Source organism: Malaya genurostris, chromosome 3, assembly GCF_030247185.1.
Source record: "Malaya genurostris strain Urasoe2022 chromosome 3, Malgen_1.1, whole genome shotgun sequence".
In the NCBI taxonomy this organism is placed as follows: domain Eukaryota; kingdom Metazoa; phylum Arthropoda; class Insecta; order Diptera; family Culicidae; genus Malaya; species Malaya genurostris.
Genome location: NC_080572.1, coordinates 166,078,532 through 166,101,732, shown reverse-complemented (window position 1 = coordinate 166,101,732; position 23,201 = coordinate 166,078,532). Strand labels below are relative to the sequence as shown.

The following is a 23,201-nucleotide window of genomic DNA, read 5'->3' as shown; positions in this document are numbered from 1 at the left end:
GTTGAGACAGTCCTGACGACGGATACCACGAGCACTGATCTTCGGGGCCCACTGTTTTGAATGTTACCGGGTTAAAGGGCGAATTTCCATGAATATTCCACTGTGCAGAATATGGTACTGTATTGAAATTAAGAGTAGGGTTTGTATTACTGATCGTTGCGTTTGGTTGGAGCTGCTTGTTAGTGGTCGTAGCAGCATGGAAATGAACCGTTGATATCGGGTTATTTTGGTGAGATGCAGGATTCTTATTTAGGTTTGAAGATGATGGACATTGTGAAGAGCTATTATGATTTAGATTTGGGTTGTAAACAAATTGTGGTGGTAGTTGGGTATTTGTAATTGTAGGATTATTTGGGTATGGAAGGGTTTGAGTATTCATGTCTCGGAAGCTAACTCTCTCCAAATTTAGTCTTTCCAGTTCGTCAACTCTGGCCTGTAAGGCTCGAATCCACTCTCTATCCTCGACGCTAAGATTTGAACTTGGAACTGATTGGTTATTGGGTGACGCTTGCCTATCATCAGTTTCTGTGAAAAGGTTATTAAGATCATTTTCTTCTACAGATTCTTGGTTCTCCCGTGGATTTGCTAAAGGAGATTTATAATAATTATCGATAAGTATAGAAATGGATTTAGAGAGCAGATTTTCCAATACTTCTACACATTTTGTATCAGTGAAATGGTTTAGAAGCTGATAGATTTTGTGTATTAAGTGTAATAGTCTGGATTTGCACTTCGCTTTGGTTACTTTGTCGCCTTTCTTACTTAGTTCCTGTAGTTCCCTATATTTCTTCTCACAATTTACAGTCTCTTCCGCCAAATCAATGTCTAGTTGAGGATTGATAAATCTTTTATCCTCTTTTTCAATTTTAAAATGTTCCCTTAGGCTCCGACGTCGGCGAGAAAATGAAGGATCATGGCGTATAATTATTGTACGCATTGATAATTCAAACAATAGTTCATCTTCTAATAAATGATCGATACGCATGTCATGATACCACCCTAGAATCATATCTCCTGTTTGTGTAAAACACCTATCATTGTTACTCATTTTTTTAACCTAATATATCTACTATCTAATGGAAAAAGTAATGATTGAAGCTGTGTGTACAAAAGTTGAAAGAAAATAGCAAAAAATCACGCTATTGCTTACCACGTAGCCATGCAAAACACAAGCCATATAAAGATCTGAAAATTAATATACTGTTTTAACATGTAATTCACTGATACTGTAAATGATTTTAGTTTAAAATTGGAATTAGAATAGCTAATTACGAATCCTCCTGGAGCTCGGGGAAAAGTGTTCCGATTTGATAAATTGGAAAACTTTTCTATATAATTTTTTTATTTTTCAGTTGGGCGCCAATTGTAAGTTATTTCTTACTTAATTTCCAAATTCGTCTCAGGGCGGACTATCTCACAGGAGGAATACAATATTTTCTGAGCGGACCGAAAAACCCAGAAGGGACTGATTCTAATTATATATATAAAATAACGGATGATTCACATGATAGATGGGAGTTTATTCATATTTATGTTGAGTTGGTTAGGGATTTAAATGGTGGGAATGTCAAACCGTAGCTGAACCTCGTGGCAGTCTCGTCATCTTCCTACGACAGATGGCACACGTGGACCGATTGATCTTTACAATCTCACCGGAATATCGACACGTATGATTGTTTCTCCGTCTTTCTGGTACGTCCACAAGAGCGACACACCGGGACCAACGAACATCGAGATGACGTCGGAATATCCTCGTGTGTGATTGTTCGCTCCAATATGGCGGTCGATGGCACTCACTAGACGACGGACCTGATCCAGAACAAATTTTTTCCGACGGCGTTCTTCGATAAATCGCCGCACTGGTGGGGATCTTCCTAGGTAACCGTCCAAACTGGAACCGACAGCGTAACGGGATCCACTGTTTTGTACGTGACCACACGCTTTTCTTCTGGCCTTCGAGGCACTTCCACAAACTGAACTGGTAGACCGGACTTTTTTTCTTAAAGTTGGTCCTCGGTCAAAACCACTGCTACCCCGGTGAAACACAAATCGATCGAGACTATCTTCCAAACTGGAACCGGCAGCCGCACAGGAAGCACAGTGGCGTACTTGACCACACGCGTTTCCTCCAGTCACCTTTAAAGAAATATCACCTTTACAAATGTAATCGTTTCACTTCGAAATAGTTACCATCAATCTCCTCTGCATGTGCCTCGTCGGTTGTTTTCAGTCAAATGAAGTCCGGGTAGAAACTGTCACTCGGAAGACGCTCGTGAAATGTGCAGGTCGACGAGAAACGCACTTAGATGGTGCTAACGGTTGCTGTCGGAATGGCATAGGATTGGACATCAGGGAGGGGTATTTGGAAACAGTTTTAATTTGATTTTGAATGTAGGCTTAGGGTAGTTCAGTTCAATGTGGGAATCCCTTTTTATAATTAGTAATATAAATAAGCAAATCCATGAAAGGAGTAATTAATGATTGCAAGTATCGATGGTTTCAAAAGAAAACATATATTGGAATCTGTTATGCAGGTTACAAACATCGGGACTGATATGTAGAATATATGTAGAAAGACAAGCAGGCGTGATAAGTTTTCTTAATTGTTTCCAAACTGTTGTGTATTCACCTTGGTCACTCAATACAAATAAATATTATTATGTATGGCATCACTGTATATAAAAGTTTCATTAGTATTAGACGCGCATCTGAATTGACGGCCGCTCGTGTTAAAAGATAATTACAAATAGAGTTAATAGTTAATTGATAGAACATATATATTCTTTGTGCTTACATAAAGAAACTTTCCACAAACACAATATTTTGGTGTCAGAAGTGGGATAGAATGTTAAAAAAACGAATTTCAACGTAAAAAGTGTTCGCTTCAGTCACGAAGTAAAAGTACAGTTCCGTAAACGAATTCACAAGAATAAACTGCGTAATAGCATCCTAATATCACGATGCAGGATCCAGAACAAATGGCTGAAATGTGCCGGATGATAGCTGAAGCTCTGAAAGTCGCCGTAGGACAAGCAGTTCAACAGAATCCCCCCGGAGAAGCCGTAGCACAGCAACCGAAACCACCGTGTTTTTCAATTACAGAATATCGTTCGTCCGAAGGAAGTTTTGTCGCCGATTATTTCAAACGATTTGAATGGGCTTTGCAGTTAAGCAACATTCCGGAGGTTCAATATGCAAATTACGCTCGAGTACACATGGGATATGAGCTAAACAACGCTCTCAAGTTTTTAGTTAGCCCGACCGACCTAGCAGAAATTGTCTACGTCGAAATACGGGACACGCTAATTAGGCATTTCGACCGAGTGAAAAATAAATATGTGGAGAGCATTAAGTTTCGGAAAATCGTTCAGGAAAAAGATGAATCTATCGCTCAATTTGCTCTACGTCTTAAGCAAGGAGCTGTCAGCTGCGAGTACGGCGAGTTTTTGGACAGAATGTTAATCGAACAGTTGCTGCACGGATTAGAATCCAGAGAAGTGTGTGATGAAATCGTCGCAAGGAGCCCAGCGACTTTCGATGCGGCTTTCGAAATCGCGAATACACTGGAGGCTACCAGGAACACTGCAAGGGACGTGCGAGCTTCATTGCAATCGTTTTTACCCGAAGCCACGAACGCATTTGGATATGAGGCACCAAAAACAAGAAAAGGCAATCGCTATACACTCCGACATCGTTATTTAGAATTGGCAAGAGAAAGGCAGCAGAAAAGTAAACAAACTGGTGAGCAAGGCTCCTGCAATGGTTGTGGAGGTCAACATCAGCGGAATCAATGCCAGTTTCGTGACGCAAAATGCTACATATGCTCAAAACGGGGACACATCGCGAAAGTTTGCAAATCGAAAAAATTTCATTCGGGTCAATCCACCGATCAGATAGAAGATGATCTTCCTGCAGCAGATATTGATATGTTACACTCATTGGATAAAGTTAACGATGGCACCGCGATAAGTAAGCGGATTATTAACGTTAAAATCGATGGACATAATCTAGCTATGGAGCTAGATACTGGAGCCCCCTGTGGGATAGTAAGTGAAACCACACTGCGAGCAATAAAACCAAATTTCGCACTGGAGAAAGCGAATAAACAGTTTTGTAGTTACACCGGTCATCCCATTCGGTGTATCGGGCGAGTGTCGGTAAATGTCACGGTAGGATATACCACACGCAAGCTTCCATTATACGTGGTATCAGGTAACTCAGACACACTGTTCGGTCGAGAGTGGATATCGCATTTCATTGATGTGCTCGATTTGAATCGGTTCTTTTCGTTTGTCGATCCTGTGCTATCGTTAAACACGGATGAGCCAAAGATGTCACGCAATCAGGAATTGCGTCTCAACCAGCTATTAACAGATTACAGTAGCGTGTTTAGTAAAATCCCAGGAAAATTAATCGGCCCGCCGGCCAGTGTGCATCTAAAACCGGGAGTCTCTCCAATTTTTGCAAAATCCCGTGATGTGCCATTCGCTTTACGTGATCAGTATGCTCAAGAAATAGATAACAAGATTGCGTCCGGTTTCTACGAGTAAGTTGATTTTGTCACTTGGATATCACTGATGCATATACGCATCTCGCAATTGATGAGGAATTTCGTAAGGTTCTAACTCTGAATACACCAACACATGGTCTTATTCGTCCGACTCGAGCAGTGTATGGAGCAGCAAACATTCCCGCAATTTGGCAACGACGGATGGAAACCATTCTCCATGGTTTGCCAAATGTTATAAATTTTTTTGATGATATCATCGTGTTCGCTGAGGGGTTCGAAAATCTTTTATCCGCTTTAGCCGCGACGTTTGATCGATTGAATAATTATGGTCTTCGACTTAATCGTTCCAAGTGTGTGTTCGCTACTCCAGTTCTCAATTGTTTAGGCCATAAGATAGACTGCAACGGCTTGCACAAATCTGACAGTCACATCATAGCCGTTCGTGATGCTCCTCGACCCGCAACTGCGGATGAGCTACAGCTATTTTTGGGAAAAGCGACGTATTATAGTGCTTTTATCCCCAATCTTTCTACAAAAGCGCGCCCCTTACGAAACCTAATCACTGCGAATAATTTCGAATGGACACCCGAAGCAGCGAAGGCTTATGAGAATATAAAAGATAAACTCATATCTCCACGAGTATTAACACAGTACGATCCCTCACTTCCTTTAGTTTTAGCTACAGATGCTAGTAAAACTGGCTTGGGTGTTGTATTGTCACACAGAATGGAGGGAGGTGCAGAGCGTCCAATTGCATATACGAGTAGAACAATGTCAGCTACAGAACAGCGATATCCGCAAGTTGACCAAGAGGCTCTCGCTATAGTGTGGGCAGCTAAGAAGTTTTTTCATTTCTTGTATGCCCGGAAGTTTATCTTGATTACTGATCACAAACCGCTTACTCAGATTCTGCATCCTCATAAGACATTGTTAGCCTTGTGCATCAGTCGCATGGCAAATTATGCGGACTATTTATCCCATTTCAATTACGATATTGAATTCAAACCCACAAAAGAGAACGCGAATGCGGATTATTGTTCTCGCATTTCGGGATTTCTTCGCACAAAAACACTGCTAAGCTGTCCTTACACGAAGGAGAAGAAGATGATTTTGATAGTTTTACATTGAAGCAAATTCAGCAGTTACCAGTTCGCGCAGAACATATCGCCCGTGAGACTCGAAAGGACTCGCATTTGGCGACAACCGTAGAAGCTACAGTTAGAATACTGGATGAACTATTCGCAACATTTGGCGCACCGGTCACCGTTGTTTCCGACAATGGCCCTCAGTTCACTGCTGCTGCATTTAGACAGTTCTTGCAACAAACGGGAGTGAAGTTTCACAAATTGTCAGCGCCGTATCATCCAGCCACCAACGGCCAGGCTGAACGATACGTACAAACAGTAAAGGATGCCTTGAAGAGAATGGGAACTACCGCTAACTCGCTACAACCAAATCTAAACGTATTTCTTCGTCAGTATCGCCAAACACCACATGTTACAACGGGTGAGTCACCATCAAAGTTGTTTCTAGGACGAAATATTCGAACTCGTTTGGATTTGGTAAGACCGGAAACTATTAGCAACAAAATGTCTCAAAAGCAACAGGCCTCTTTTGAACCGTCCTTCCGTGAGTTTGAGGAGGGTCAACAGGTCTACTTTCTTTCGGGAAACCCCCGTATGGATAAGTGGATTCCTGGAATAGAGATGTGCGAAACAGCTCATACCGGTGAGCAGCTCCGAACCGATCAGCTCACTAAAGTGAATCGATTCAATGCATCAGCTCATCAGCTCATTTAGATTGAACTGATGGTTAGTTTTTAGCGCCGTTTTTCTTGCGCCTTTTCTCTTACAACGTTTTTTTTCATATGCATGATCGAAATCATTAATGCACAAAGAACAATGCTATGCGAACTAATTCGTGTGCGAATCATTATTATTTCACATTTGTTGGCATCCCTGAATGTACCGTAGCCTACTGCGTGAGAGCAGAGATGCCATTTATACAGATTTATCTGTATTATACAGATTTTTACATGCGCATACAGATTTAATACAGAGTACAGATTTCTTACAGATTTCTTAAATTTAATACAGATTTATATAGATTTCACCAAAAGTATTAAGGAAAAAATTAAACTATCTATTAGTATTTGAGCTATCTATTAGTATTTGATTGCAATGACGAGATAAACGTTTAGGAATCAACGTACAAATCACTTTTTAAAATATATATTTTTTGTGCAGATATTTAATGAAGAACACTGAAATCCATTTATATTAAAATTTGTAACTAAATTGAGGTTAGACAAGTCTTGGTATCATGAAAAACTATTGCCAGACTGACAATTGTATTACCTGACTTGACGTTGCATATTGGGTTCTGGAAATCCATCTCAACTTATGAAGTGAACATTTTCAAATTAGACAAGTATATGGCACCATAATTCAATTGTTGTTGATAGGAAAAAACTATAAAATTTCGTCGATGAATATAATATAAGATATGAAATTTAATCTACCACTCTATAACCATAATCTATTGGAATAACACCTTTTAGCATAATTGTATTGTAGAAATTTAATTTTACTAGCGAATACAGATAAATACAGATATTTCATACGAATAAATACAGATTTTCTATGAAAATATCTGGCATCTCTGCGTGAGAGGTAAAATTTCTTATTGTCAATGGCTCATTCAATCTGTTAAAGAAGGATAGATACACATTTGGAAGAACGAACAAAAGCTCATGTACACATTTATTCTCATTTATAACTCGCTCTTCAAGAGCTGAAGATCCGTTCAGCTCGTAGCTTGTTTCCACCTTACCAGTGCGGTGAACTGGTGAGCTGCGGTTCTTTTAAAAAGAGCTGTGAGCTGTCAGCTCACTTTAAAGATTCGATTCACTGGAGCAGCTCAGGAGCGAATTGCCCATCTCTCTCCTGGAATAGTCAAGGCTCGACAAGGAGACTTACACTACGAGATTGAGTTTCAAGGTAAAATGTTTAAACGTCACATTGATCAAATCTAAATCGGATTCGGACCGGATTGACAGAAAGCACTTCGAAGAGGAATCATCAGTTGAGAATTCTCCATTGCGTGTCCGCTTCTACGGGTTAGATGGAAGTGTCACCGCGTCACAACAGCGAAGCAACTCCCCGGTTGTTCCGTTACTCCAGGAGCAAGAATTTCATACGCCAAACAATAGCCCGATACGCCCTAACAGAAATAACATTCCTACAGTAGTTCGTCGATCGATGAGAGTACGCCATCCACCTCAACGTTATTCTCCATGAAGCCACAATTGAAAAGAGGAAGGAAATGTTGTGTATTCACCTTGGTCACTCAATACAAATAAATATTATTATGTATGGCATCACTGTATATAAAAGTTTCGTTAGTATTAGACGCGCATCTGAATTGACGGCCGCTCGTGTTAAAAGATAATTACAAATAAAGTTAATAGTTAATTGATAGAAGATATATATTCTATGTGCTTACATAAAGAAACTTTCCACAAACGCAATACAAAAATTTGAGAAAACTTAAATTTTTAATATTTTGCGGTTAATTTACTTGTGAAAATTTAATCATAAATTTTTGAGGACATGTGGAATTTGGCCTTTCTATTTCAACAGACTTCGCAGCCGATTTTTAGTGTACAGAATTATTGCATGGCTAGTACTATGATCCTACTGACACTAAGAAGCCTTTCAGGTCGGGGCTCGAACATACGACAACTGGCTTGTAAGACCAGCGTCCTACTCATTGAACCACCAACCCGGGCTGACATGGAGGAAGAATGATAATGGTACGTTTAGTACAGATCAAGATATTCAGGATTAAGTTCCACCCATTCTTCCACAGGGCAAATTTTAAAAAGGTGCCCCATGGTAAAGTAAGTCATATCCACAACAAAATATGCACTGGATTTGCTCATAGAAGGCTGCACCATTTTTCTCAAACTTTAGTTCATATGGAAGGACTTGTGTTTCCCTAGAGCGCTATTGAATGTTTTTTGAAATCCAACTCCCGGTTCCAGAATTACGGGTTGTTGTTAGAAAATTTACAATCAATTTTGTCAGTGACGGCTACACCAATCTTCTAAAATTTACACAGCAAATAATTTACTGGTGGCTCATATCCACAATGACACAATTCATAAGAACGTAGCTGGCGGTATCGCATGGGTACTGGTTATGTGCTAAGTTCACATAATTATATTCAATTTCTACATTACGCTTTCGGCTCATCAGTGCGTCAGCAGTTTATGTTTAACCGCTAATTCCACCTAACGGTGCAACATAAACCGCTGAGCAGACGTATATTTAATGCTATTTGCATATACACTTATTGCATCGAAGCTATGTCTTTACTAACGTGCCAAAAGAAACGGAACTATGTGACGGTGCATGTTTTGTATGTGGATCTAGCATACCCAATCTTTCAAGCAGGCACGTAAACTTACATGTTTCAACATTTAGTTTTAGTCAGAGTGCAATAAACATGTGATATATCAACTTTAAAAATTAGTCATTTTTGACGCTCGAATATCTCGGTCTCAGAAGCCGCCAATTTCGATTTGAATGAAAGGACTCATGGACGCTATTGAATTATATCCGGATCGTGCTTCCGGCTGTGGAATTATAGAGTGGTGTGTATTTAAAATTTTAAAATTATCAATGACTATGAGAGACGCGTAACGAACCGCTGAAAGTAGGAAAGATATAACATAACTAAATAAATAGTAAACGGCTCCGGAAGTGCCAGAAATAGTGATCAAAAGCCTCAAAATGGATTGAACGTTGATCCGTTTTACGCTTCCAGAGTAACTGAGTAATGAGCATTAAAAATTGAGACCATTATATCTTCAAAACTGACCTAAATATTTTCTAAATTGCATGACTTGATAGTTGGTGGACAAACAAACTAACTTCCGATCTTCGGATACCAGTTCCGAAAGTACCGAAATTTCAAGTCATTTCATAGGTCACAATTTGTAGGTTCTGTTAGATAATAGCTAAGGAAACTCAAATCAGTTAGTCCCGGATTACAATTCCTAGAGCTCGGAAGTAGTGGACCAAACACTTTTGAATTGATTGTACATACACACGTCAATGAGAAAGTCATTATAACTCCATTAGGTGGATGAAGACCGGTTTAATTTGATATGTATTATGACGAAAAGCGATAATTTGTTGTTATGTCAGTATCCGAGAACTGTACGCACACATAACACTGGAACCGAGTCTTTCATTCATTAATGTCGATGTTGAGTTCGATGTTTCTGCTCTTGAAGGCATTATAAGTGAGCAGATGTGAAAATTGTGAAATGTTTGAGTACCAGAGCGTCTAAGATTTTTATTAGTTTATCATTCTATTATTTGACACTATGCTATGGAACAGAAGAAGCAAATCCACTGAAACACGTCATCGTTTCAAAAACAAAATTCTTGATCAGGTAATACATGAGCCCGTGGTTATAGAAGCATTTTACACTCAGAAAAATCCTCACTTCAATGCTACGTGAAAACGTATGTGATTTTTATCCATAGAACTTTTCTTGTAATACTTATGTGAAGTACAGATAGCACAGAATGAACTCATGAACTCTTAGTCCACATTTGTATCACGTAATATCTACGTCACTTTTTTCGTAGATTCTATAGAATACTTTTGTGAAATTTATAAAAAGTTCATTTAAATTGTGCTGTAAAATTTATTTCATTTGAACTTACTTTTTACCAGAATTTTACCTCATAATCACATTATTTTCATGTAATTGTTACTATAAAGTTCTATATTGAATCTTAATATTGGTATATTGGTATTAAAAACGAATAGATTACATAGTCTGTTGGACATAACATTGCGATAAATTTTGTTCGCACGCAGATATTCTGAAAATTTTACTTTTAAATTCGTTTCTGTTGAATCACTTGCGAAAAATATCAAAAATACAGAATGCATTGTTATAAATCCTTTCTCCGGAGCAGCTAAACTGAAGCAAACATTGTTCCCTTTAAGGAATGCATTCAGCTGGAACTAGTAGTTCTAAATGTGATTGATGTGCTGGAACACAATCTAGAGGTTTTGCCTTTTGAACTCCGCTGTAGAAAAAAAAAACAAAATTGAATTGTGTTTCAGTTTCGTATTTTTAGAGCACAGAATTCGCGTAATGCCAATTGGTCATGCAAATAAGTTGTACTAAACTCACTAAATAGTACATTCGCTTAAAAATTATACTTCTGCTTGGTACTAATATTAGATCTGAAAGTATAATAAAAATTAGCTAGACTTCATAACTGTCGATAAAATCAATGAGCAATTATTTACCCTAAAATCACTGTGATATATACCGTAGAAGGGTAGAAGGAATTTGGCCTATGTTGTTTGTTCTAGGTTTTTCAACTGACGCCATACTGCGAGCACAAAATGAACATGACAAAATGAAATTAAGTAAGTGCGTGATACATAAAATATATGTGACAACAGCAATAATTCTGACATATGGTTCATTTCATATTTAATCATGATCCGCTGGTTGTTAAGAAGATCACGTAAACTCCGATGACAAAGCCATTTTTGTAATCTACGTGTTTTTTCACATAAGGTTAACGTGTGGATTTTTTTGAGTGTACATTTACAGTTAATTTAAACTGCCTGGAAATACCCGCCTGAGACAACTGGATACAAAATGTATATTGTCTGAAAACAATAATAAATTTCATGGCTCATTGAAAGCGAACAGCATCTATGGTTCAATGGCCATGTACACAATATTGACATAATTGATTCGTGAGACATACAGTTTACTTTTGCAAGTATTCGCATTCAGCCGAACGGTTCTAATGTCGAAGAAAGTGTACATCACTATCGTTACCATCGTGTACAAGGTGCAAATCACAACGAGTCTCTGATGTGATAATTTGTATTGATTAGTACATCACGTTTGTTACGGAATGCTTTGAACCACGTTGTCATCGAAGCTAGTTCATTTTGCATTTCCGACCTACAGTGCATATTCGTCCAGTATGTTCATCGCTGAATCATGGCAGCTAGTAAGTGGTGAACGTTGAGTGCATATTTTTAGCGTCGTAGACAGTTCCGAATTTTTCTAATTATAGAGAAATAGGTTACATAACTAAAGAAATCGCCAAGCAGACTTGACGTGAACAGTAATAATCGCTCTCAACTGAAGCGGAAATGGTATTATTTTTGGATAGTAATACTTTATTGTGATGTTTCTTTGGCCAATAAATGTTTGATGTTGCATTTACCTAGATAGAAAAATCATCACAATATTGACAATGAAAAATTATAATTTTAAACCAGAAATCAGAATGCTCATTCAATAGGTTTCAGCAACAGATTATTTTATTTACGCTACTCATTTGAAAATATATATATATATGCTAGGCTTGGTTCGGTCCTTCATGCGATTTTCATACCATGTGAGAATCAGTAGCACTTCGGCGGTTTCAAGTTCAACCGTATATTCCGCGTGCTGCTGCTATTCGCGTCATATAGTACACAATTAGCATTTCGGCTGAGCTGTTGCGTATATCCAAATTGCGTACTACACCAGCCACAAATGTGTTATCATCATATAAACAGAGTAGATGCTGTCGCGCCTTCGATGGCTATAAACGCAACCAGAACATACTAGAAAAAAATATGTGATTTAAAATTAGTACTTCACCGGATTGTTTCATAATACTACTAACCCTACGTAACGCATCAATAATAAAGCCCATTTTGCTCAGAGGCTGGAGAGCAGTTTCCCTGGTGATACCACCGAAACAGTGAGAGAATGAGAATGATCGTCGTGTTTTTTACTGTGATGGCAAACTACGGTAATTTTGGAAACATGCGCAAAATGCATTTATATACGTCTGCAAATAGATGCGATGCGATGCGATGCAGCTTTGTCCAGCAGTTGTCAAATGAAATTGTGTTAATAGTGCAAAGTGCAACTTTCATCTGGGTAGAATGGCCCCAAACATTAAACACCGAGTGTTCCGCTTGTTCCGAAAACGTTATGGTAAACAAGATCAGTCGATTGGAAAAAAACGTAATTATTTTGAAAAGTAGCATTGAATACATCCGGTGGTACCGGTTTTCGAATGTTACGATGAACTACAAATGTCAGCCATATTCTAGTAAAACATTGAAATATTACAGAGATTATCTGAAATGAAAGAGTGTTTAAACATTGTTCATGTGATCAGTAAAACACTGTCGGAATAAACAGCTTGTTAACAACACAACTTTTGTGCGCTTGCTGTCCTGAGCATAATGTTATTTCTTGATTTTCCACTTCATACATATTCTACAAGTTATAATTCACCGAAGTTTTAAAATCAACTTTCGTTTTCGTTTAAATCTCTGCATAGTAATACAGTGATAGGCGTAGCATAGCGATACAGTAAAATAAAGTGTCCATCTCATTTATTTCACTTTTTCATTTATATGGCTCAAATTGAAAATAAAGCACAGCACTAATTTTTAAGTTTCACTTGAAGAATACTGAAAAAAAGATTTCACATCAAAATGAAGTTCGATTTGTATTGAATAATATCGTTTCCTAATCCCCTTGCTTTTCCACACTTCGGAAAATTTTCCCTAATTTGAGTAAATTATATACCTACACAGAAAGAAATAATGAAATTTACACGAGATGTAAATCAATAATAACATGGAATAAACATGGGTTGAATCGAAATTTTGATTGAAAACCTTCATCGATGCAAAACTAAATTGAATTGCATTGAATTTTCAATGAATATAACTGTATCTTTCAATTACCGCTTATTTTGCGATTAAATTGTATTGAATTGTAAAGTAATTTAAAAATAAAGTAATTGTACAGAATTGTAAAATAATTTTATGTTTAATTACCTGCTCCAAATATGTGCATGAAAATATTTACATCAAAATATTTTTATCTGTGTATTTATTATACCATATGTAAACAACCATAACATTTATGTCGAATTTTACGACAATGATTGCGACGACTGACGTATAACATGTAAAAAATCGAATGAGCAGCGCACAGCTACAGATTTTGATATGTTACAAAGAATGAATAATTTCACTATAGGCGAAAATAAATTATAAGAGCATTTTGGTTTTAAATTAAAACTACACAGCAAAAAATAATGAAATTTACTGGTGACGCAAATCTACATATGACACAATTTATCAGAACGTAATTCGCAAAATGATTGAATTTTATAAGACTGATTGAAATATTTGTCAATCATAACCTACTTTTCAAGCAGGTGTGTAATTTTACATGTTTTAGCTCTGAAAAATATGTAAAAACGCATTGAACATGTGCTAGATCAACTGTAAAAATGAATCATTTTTAACGCTTGAATATGTCGGTCTCAAAAGACTTAAATTTATACGATTTTTTCTAGGTGTGTAAATATTCTATTTATAGTGTTTTGGAGAATCTTGCTTCAATATATATGAGATAATGAATAATATGAGAAAAGCATCATAACTCCACTTGGTGGATTAAAATAGGTTTTGTCATTATTTCAGCCCTACTATATAAAGATATAATCGTAGTAGTTAAAGTTACGTAACCGATTGGCCTTTTCTATAAATTTCACTGAGATGTCTAACCGATTTCGTTGATCAAGTTATCAAGTGATGATGACATTTACATTACCACAGGGCGTCTTTTCAAAGTTAACACTGTTCAAGAATTTGTAGAATTTAATCGTGGATATATCTTGTTATATTTAAGGCTGCAACATAATTTATTTTCCATATAATTGAAAATATGTTCAGCAGTTTATGATGAAATTTTCAATCGATTGCTATATATAGAAACAACTCAAAGTTGAAATTTTTACAAAAAGTTTGGTATGAACGAGCATTAAGGTGATATTCAGTGCTAAAATATGGCGAAATACTAATTTGACTAATCTAAGGCAGACATGTTTGTGTATGTTGTTTAACACCTAAACGCTCAGGCGAGAAAATAAATTATAAGAGCGTTTTGGTTTTAAATTAAAACTACACAGCAAAAAATAATGAAATTTACAGGTGACGCAAATCTACATATGACACAATTGAAATATGTGTCAATCATAGCCCACTTTTCAAGCAGGTGTGTAATTTTATATGTTTTAGCTCTGCAAAATATGTAAAAACGCATAGAACATGTGTTAGATCAACTGTAAAAATGTATCATATTTGACGCTTGAATATGTCGGTCTCAAAAGACTTAAATTTACACGAATTTTTTCTAGGTGTGTATTTAGGATACATAAATATGAAGATTTCTTTTGCTTTGGCCTATAAGACCTTGCATTTGAATCCAAATTTGAGACAATCGATTCATCCATACAAGAAGAAATAAAGTGAGTTTAATTATTAAGCTTTGTATCACTATTCCCGGTACTTCAAAGCAAAGCCTTGGTATTACATTCCTGTAGTGGAATTTGACATTCTGTTTCAACAGATTTCGCAGCCGATTCATAGTGTACAGAACCTTTGCATGGCTGGTGGTACGATTCTACTGACACTACGAATCCTTCCAGGTTTGGGCTCGAACATACCGCAACTGGCTTGTAAGACCAGTGCGCTATGCATATAACAGTCAACCCGGGACTTGTGGAACCGAAAACTGGGAACCGGAATAATGGAATTCGATCCGTTTAACCATCAACTACAGTGAAACAGTTTCTAACACAACTTAGAAGAACTTTTAATTTTCATTCGATTCAAATGACAGTTTGAAACTTCAATCACGTTCTAACTTACTACGCATTTCCAAAACCGGAGATCGAATCGAAAAGAAAAATTCAGGAATTTCGTAACCGATAACCAAAAATCCAGAAACGATTCGTATGGCGATCAACTAACATGACTGACAACTACAAATTGGAGCAGTTTTGAGTCCAACTTCGAAGATTTCTTAGGTTTTTAGTATCATCATGTCATTGATTTTTTGAAAACTCATCACCCTGTTATTCCAGAACCGGAATATAATTTATAAGATATGCTACTTATCACATGACCACTTATGGAAAAAATACTCTTGAAAACGACATTTTTACACTAATTACCATATGTATCTTCGAAACCGGTAGATGGATCTGAATACAAATCAGGATTTTTATTGGGTCTCAAAACCCTTCAAGTGATATTAGGATGATGGAAATGGGTTCAGCCATTGAGCCATTTGAGAAAAGTGATCGACATCATTTTCATTTTTTTAACACATATCACTCTATAACTCTAGAACCGGAATTCGAATCCAATTGAAATTGAAGAACTTTGTATGCAGTCATAATATTTTTCATGTGAATCGAGGCTTGTGAAAATCGTTATACTTATCTTCGAGAAAAGTTATAATATTTTCTTTTTTTTTATACACATGGTCCTGTAATTCCGACACCGGATATCAGTTTCAGATGAAATTCCGGAACATCGTAAAAATGATAAATGAATAAATAAGATCTTTCATTTGAATCTAAGTTTGTAGAAATCGCTTCGGCCCTCTCCGCGAAAATTGAGTGACATTTTCACTTTTTTTGTGCATATCTCCCTGTATTTCTGGATCAAATGATGAGTTGAAGTTAGGTTTTGAGTTTTCGCGACGCTTTATCAGAAGAATCGCATGTTTTCCAAACTGATTTCAATGTGATATTGTTTCCTAAAGTCAAAGCAAAGATATTAATTTAGGTTTCGTAACAGTACGTTTGTTTTAGGTCGAGTGAGCATTTCTAAATCTTCGATGTAAATCACTGAAAACGTCACGTATGTTTAATTTTCTAGTGATAGAAAATCGAGAAAAGATCTTACAATAGATATTACTTATTTTGATCGGCTTTAAAGGGCGCATCATAATACAAAATCCAATTTACTAGATATTAATTTCTACTAGATACCCTGACATGGAAGGATAAAAGTTAAATAAAATTGACTGGCAAAATCTAACACACAAAATTTGATCATCGACTTAAACATATAGATGTTATGGTTACGGTTTTGTCATTGAATACAATTGAGTTATAAGTGCATAATTGCTAATCTCCTGGCTTATCCACTGGAGTTGCTCTTCTAGACATAGACAAACATCTAGCATTCGACAGTGTTTGGCACAAAGGTTTAATAGCAAAAATGTCTTATTTCCTGTTTCTTATTTGTTTGATCAAAATGATTCAAAATTATTTAACTGATCGTGCTCTTCAGGTTAGCTATCAGAATCTGAAATCTAAATTACTACTCGTACCAGTAGGTGTTCCACTGGGTTCGAGCGTAGCTCTAATCTTGTATAATATTTTCACTTCTGATCTTCCAAATCTACCCGTTTGTTGTCCGAAATCGCTATTCTGTGACTATACAAGTCTGTTAGTCACAGATACAAATCTAAGAGTTATCTGCAGTCGCCTACAAAGAAGCTTAAATATTTTCAGTGATTATCTATCAAAATGGAAAATTAAACCAAATTCAGCAAAAAACGCAAATAATTATCTTGGAATTGACATGGTATGATCAATCAAGATACTTAGGTTTAACGTATGACAAAAAACTGACTTTCAAGGATCACATTGAAGGAATCCAGACAAAGTGTAATAAATATATTAAATGTTTATATCCTCTTATAAACAGAAACCCTAAGCTCTGTCACATAACATTATAAGCAAATTTCGACAAAAATCAATTCAATCTTCAATTAAATCGATTCGCTCTCTGTATTAGTTAGTAAGTTTGTATATAAGTTCATTTTCCCCATTACACAATACAGGTAGGTTTACAATTTTCCATACACAAAAATTACAGAATTGCGGAAGCAAATGATGTCATTTCTAACCAAATCATGTATATAATAGAGCTGAAAAGTCATCACCCAATTTAAATTTTAATAATTCAAGTTTAACTCATATTTTAATGAATATTTATTTGAAAAAAGCAGAATTGAAAATTGGGTCCATCCCAGCACAATTAATTAATGGTAGAGTGTATAAAACATAAAATGAGGCTAGCAGCTAGGACAGTAGTTGAATCTCGGTTTGTGTGCAGTATCACGCACAAGTTCAGTACTATTTCATCTGTTGAATTCTGAAACATGTTCTACACATGTTCCAGAATGCCGCAGTTGGTAGAGCATCTCCCAGGAAAGATTCCACTCCACTCGTTCCTCTGATCGATACTTCTTCGCAAAATTTCAGTTTTCGCTGTTTCATGCATTTTCAACTTTTCTCTCTGTCTGTTGATTGTTAGAAGTGATGTGTATATAAACTAATCGAATTTCACTATCCACAATAAATTTGATTATTTTTGTGATTTCGTTTTATTTGTAACCCAATAAAAGCAAACATGATTTTGTCTGTTAGCTTTACTAATTTAACTATTGCTTTGTACCACTTTCATTACAGTGTCATTGCGCAGCACTGATGAAGCTGAGAGAACGATACTCGAAGAACAACGACTTGGGATCACCGTGCCGCATTTAGGAACTGAGAAAACTTCTAACGTCGAAAAGAGAGATCTGAATACAAATGAACCAGATGTAATATCCTCAACTTCGGACAAACTTCCCCAATCGATAAATTTAGAAAGAGAAGAAGAAGGCGTAGACGAAGAGGAAGAAGAAGTTGAAGAAGAAGAAATTGTGGAGGAGGTTGAAGAAGAAATCGAGGAAGAAGAAGAAGAAGAGGAAGAAGAAGAAGAAGAAGAAGAAGAGGAAGATGTTGAAGAAGCAATGACGGAAAAAGTCGTTGAACCATCCAACGAAAATGTCGATAAATCATACAAAGAATCGGCCGAAAGTGAGAACCTCACAAGGGCACCAGATCTTGTTACATCTGAGAATAACAGCGAAAAAGTTATTGAAGAAACAGAGTCAAAACACGAATCTGAGCCGTCACAAATAAATGATTCAGCTGAGAGCGTCAGTTCGCCTGAATTAAAAAGAAATATTCAAAGTATAGAGAACGTGGACAAGCCATCTGTTCCTCCGCAGACCTATCTGTGGGAAGAAGTTAAAAAATCCAAGGAACAGGTAAGTGAAGTAAGGTATCGGCCAATTTTCGCTATCCGAATATCAGCTATTCTAACGGCTACCCGCTAGGTTCGTGATAAAGTAACCTATATTGATATTTATGATCATTTCGCATTTCACAATAATTGAATAACAATATTTTCTAGAAGTGAATTTGAGGTAGAGATGGGCAATCCGTTCGCGAACGGTTCAAATGAGCGATCTATAGTTCTTTGTTGAAGAATGGTATTTCTCTAATAAAAGTGCGACATCACGAAACCTCATTCGAGTGACTTTTTTTTGTTTTTGTGCTCGCTAAACCAAAGCTCTCGTGTAGTCTTTTCAGAAATATATAAAGAACGAACGAAAGAACTAGTTCTTTTGATTGAACTTTCTAGTTATGAACGGTTTTGCCCATCACTACATTGAACCTTATAATGGACCTGTCAAGTTTTGGCCTGTGTGGCAAGCTGTCACTACAGCGGGGAAATGCTAAAATGATCTTTCAAATTGATGATGATATATATATATATATATATATATATATATATATATATATATATATATATATATATATATATATATATATATATATATATATATATATATATACATATATAACCGTGCTAAAAAGCAATGGAGCTGAAATACTATGCTAAACAGTACTTTATTCGATCTTTCAATCACTCAGAACCGATTGTATTGAAAATTGTGTCTAATTTTTATGCCAAGCGTCATCTCAACGTTCTTCGTTAAAAACCCTCACTATTAGGATATGGTGTAAAAATCGATAAAACAAAAATATAATGAATAATTGACTTACAGTATACGACTCGTTTGATTGGTATTACGATAAGGTATCTTAATTTGAAACCATATTTAGTTTTCAAGGTCAATTGTGACAGATCTTGTCACAAAACTGCAAATTTTAGCATACATTCAATTTGTTTTCCAAAGTTTGAGCGAATCCTATATCAACAGGGTGATTTTTTAAGAGCTTGAGAACTTTTTTAAACAATAAAACGCATAAAATTTGCAAAATCTCATCGGTTCTTTATTTTAAACGTTAGATTGGTACATGACATTTACTTTTTGAAGATAATTTCATTTAAATGTTGACCGCGGCTGCGTCTTAGGTGGTCCATTCGGAAAGTCCAATTTTGGGCAACTTTTTCGAGCATTTCGGCCGGAATAGCCCGAATTTCTTCGGAAATGTTGTCTTCCAAAGCTGGAATAGTTACTGGCTTATTTCTGTAGACTTTAGACTTGACGTAGCCCCACAAAAAATAGTCTAAACGCGTCAAATCGCATGATCTTGGTGGCCAACTTACCGGTCCATTTCTTGAGATGAATTGTTCTCCGAAGTTTTCCCTCAAAATGGCCATAGAATCGCGAGCTGTGTGGCATGTAGCGCCATCTTGTTGAAACCACATGTCAACCAAGTTCAGTTCTTCCATTTTTGGCAACAAAAAGTTTGTTAGCATCGAACGATAGCGATCGCCATTCACTGTAACGTTGCGTCCAACAGCATCTTTGAAAAAATACGGTCCAATGATTCCACCAGCGTACAAACCACACCAAACAGTGCATTTTTCGGGATGCATGGGCAGTTCTTGAACGGCTTCTGGTTGCTCTTCACTCCAAATGCGGCAATTTTGCTTATTTACGTAGCCATTCAACCAGAAATGAGCCTCATCGCTGAACAAAATTTGTCGATAAAAAAGCGGATTTTCCGAATGGACCACCTAAGACGCAGCCGCGGTCAACATTTAAATGAAATTATCTTCAAAAAGTAAATGTCATGTACCAATCTAACGTTTAAAATAAAGAACCGATGAGATTTTGCAAATTTTATGCGTTTTATTGTTTAAAAAAGTTCTCAAGCTCTTAAAAAATCACCCTGTATTTATTATGTTTATAAAAAATTTTATTTAAATGTTTATAAACAAAACGAGTTTTTTAGATATAATTATCTAAAGACTGACAAATGCAGAATCTCTGGCGAACGATAGTAAATTGACGTAAACATTTCCTAAAAAGCCTAAAAGCCTAAAAAGCCTATTGACAGATTCGCTTTGTTTACTTTCTCTTTCGACTATATCTGCTTTATTACACAAATGTTCGCTACATATCTTGTATTGTTAGAGAAATGGAAATATTATCTTTCATTTTACACGAATATTTTGTAAATAAACGTGAAAATTAAAAAGTTATTAATAGAATAGAAAGTAATCAAAAAGAAACTATCATTGGTTTATGTGAACTAATGAAACCGTCGAAATAAGTTAAAAACGCAAAGTCTTGGCATTACATTACTTTTGTGGAATTTGGTCTTTCTGTTTCAACGAACTTCGCAGCCGATTCCTATTGTACAGAATCATTGCATGGCTAGTACTATGGATCCTACTGACACTAAGAAGCCTTCCAGGTCGGAGCTCGAACATACGACAATTGGCTTGTAAGACCAGCGTCCTATGTATTGAACCGCCAACTCAGGACGAAATAAGTTAAAGCCGGGGTTAAATAAAAGATGTAAAAGAAATGCAGCGCCAGAATAAAAGTTATTTCAGAACACTTTTCAAAACCATCTATAATGGCAATGTTTTGAGGCTTATTTTGTGTGTGTTCCTTTTCTTTCCCATACGTTCAAGATCATGAAAAAAATATTAACATTTTTTCTCAGATCCAAATTCCAGAGTTGTTTATTTAGGACACTAGTTTCATTACTCAAATAATTAAGGCCTTTCACATTTAGAGGCTCATTCCATCATAATTATTGTTCATCATTGTCAATTATAAATAAATGGAGAGAAAAAGATAAACGAATAAAATAGCGAAAAAATGACAGTTTGGAGAAAAAAACAGAAGATAGATTTGAACGTACAAACAGTCTCAAAAACATGGAAGAAGAATAGACAGAATTAAGAACTTTACTTCACGACCTTCACGACGTACTAAGGGATGCGAAGCTAGGCCATACAACTAATGTATATCAACCTGAACAGTTCAAATCTGTGATAGTCAATGCAAGTTATCGTCCTAGTTAATACTTTTGTGGGATTTAGAATAGCGGAGGTTTTTTACTCTTTGGGGTTGGGGCTCATCATTCATCCTGGAATGAATGAATCTTTGCTGTGTTTATCTTAAATGGTTTTAGCAGATTGTTTAGCATTTCTCATGGAGTGCCAATATATAAAGCGAATAGTTCTGCATTTTTCCAGAATTGTAAAATAGTATCGCTTTCGTGTAATCTCTAAATTATTTTGACATATATTGGAATAAAACCAGTGCTACTAGATTCGTCATAATGATTATTTCATTAGTATTTAATACGCATATTCTAGTAATGTATCTAATGGATACATAAAATATGTTGCTGGTAATTTAAGGAAGATACAAAAAAATTGTTTTCTCACACGCAACCGAACGAACTTCTAAGCTGCTTCTAGAATACATTGTTCAGCTTCTATGCAGCGAGAAAGTTCACGCGGAACTTGATCTGTACTTTCAAGTTCCCAAAAGTTCCGCGTGTACTTTTAGGCAGCAAGAAAGTGGATTTTTTAAGTAATTCTGGAACTTCTGGTTGCTAGGGTAGTGTAGGGACAACAAGCTACACTACACAACAATTGAGTCAGTATGAATAAAAGTAGCATTTGCTATTTTTCCGGGAAAACTACTCCAGATTTGCTATTTAGTCGAGTAAATAGAGAAAGTGCTGTAGGGAAATGGGTGGGGAAAAACGGGGTATGATTGATGTGTTTTCTAGATTATGATACCATCTACCGAAAAAAACTTGAATATAGTTTTGAAACACTCTCGAACTTCAACATGATATTTAATAAGTTTTCTTGCAGAAGTATTATTTTCATGACATGAGTTTTTTGTTTTGGTGCGTCATTATAATCGTTCGAAATTTTCAATTGCGTGTAAGTTCTCTAAACCCATAACGTAAAAAACACCCTTCCTAATCCACCTCCTGGTGTGATAATGGCTTTCTCTGGCCATTTAAAAAGTCGCATTAAAACATTTACCTACATGATTCTATACTTAATCATTAGTACTGTGAGGGGGGATGATCTAAATGATGAAAAAATCATCATTTTTGCGAATTTTTCAGAATTTAATGTTAATGATAAAATGATGATTTAATGATAAAAAGCATCATTCGAACACCATTTTGTATTTTTTTCGTGGAACAATATTGAGAAATCAGTCGGTGAAGCGGTATTTTTGAGGACGCTTCTTAAAAATCTTGATTTGCGGTGTCCACTGTATCTCAGCGCAGACTAATCAAAAGTGATCAAATCAAAGCAGCATAGTTATGCCATTTTCGCTTGATACCAAACCTAACCCAGTTTCCGCCCTAACTGCTGTCAAACCGTTTGTTTGAAGCTAGTTTCGAACCTAGTTTCAACGTTGTTGAATTGAAAATCAAGTCGGTTTCAAACCTGTTTTGCCTTTCTCATATAGAAAGGTTTTGCAATCACTGTGAAAACCGACTTTTGAACAGAGGCCCGGAGGGCCGAGTGTCATATACCATTCGACTCAGTTCGTCGAGTACGCAAAATGTCTGTGTGTATGTGCGTTTTTTGCACTAACTTTTCTCGGAGATTACTGAACAGATTTTCACAAACTTAGATTCAAATGGAAGGTCTTGTGGTTCCATACAAAATTCCT

The 23,201-nt window shown here is 36.3% G+C and overlaps 1 protein-coding gene across 6 annotated transcripts in view; it reads left to right on the top strand.

Annotated features, from left to right (window-relative positions):
• LOC131437571 (trichohyalin) overlaps positions 1-23,201 on the top strand; it is a 76,757-nt gene that overhangs the window by 13,232 nt on the left and 40,324 nt on the right. Inside the window, exons 1-2 of one of the 6 annotated variants that reach the window (XM_058607028.1) lie at positions 11,550-11,574; positions 17,920-18,554. In XM_058607028.1, the coding sequence (XP_058463011.1) occupies positions 11,565-11,574; positions 17,920-18,554 (645 nt within the window). In that variant the 5' untranslated portion in view covers positions 11,550-11,564. The other 5 variants (XM_058607026.1, XM_058607025.1, XM_058607023.1 and 2 more) reach the window with 5 other exon arrangements.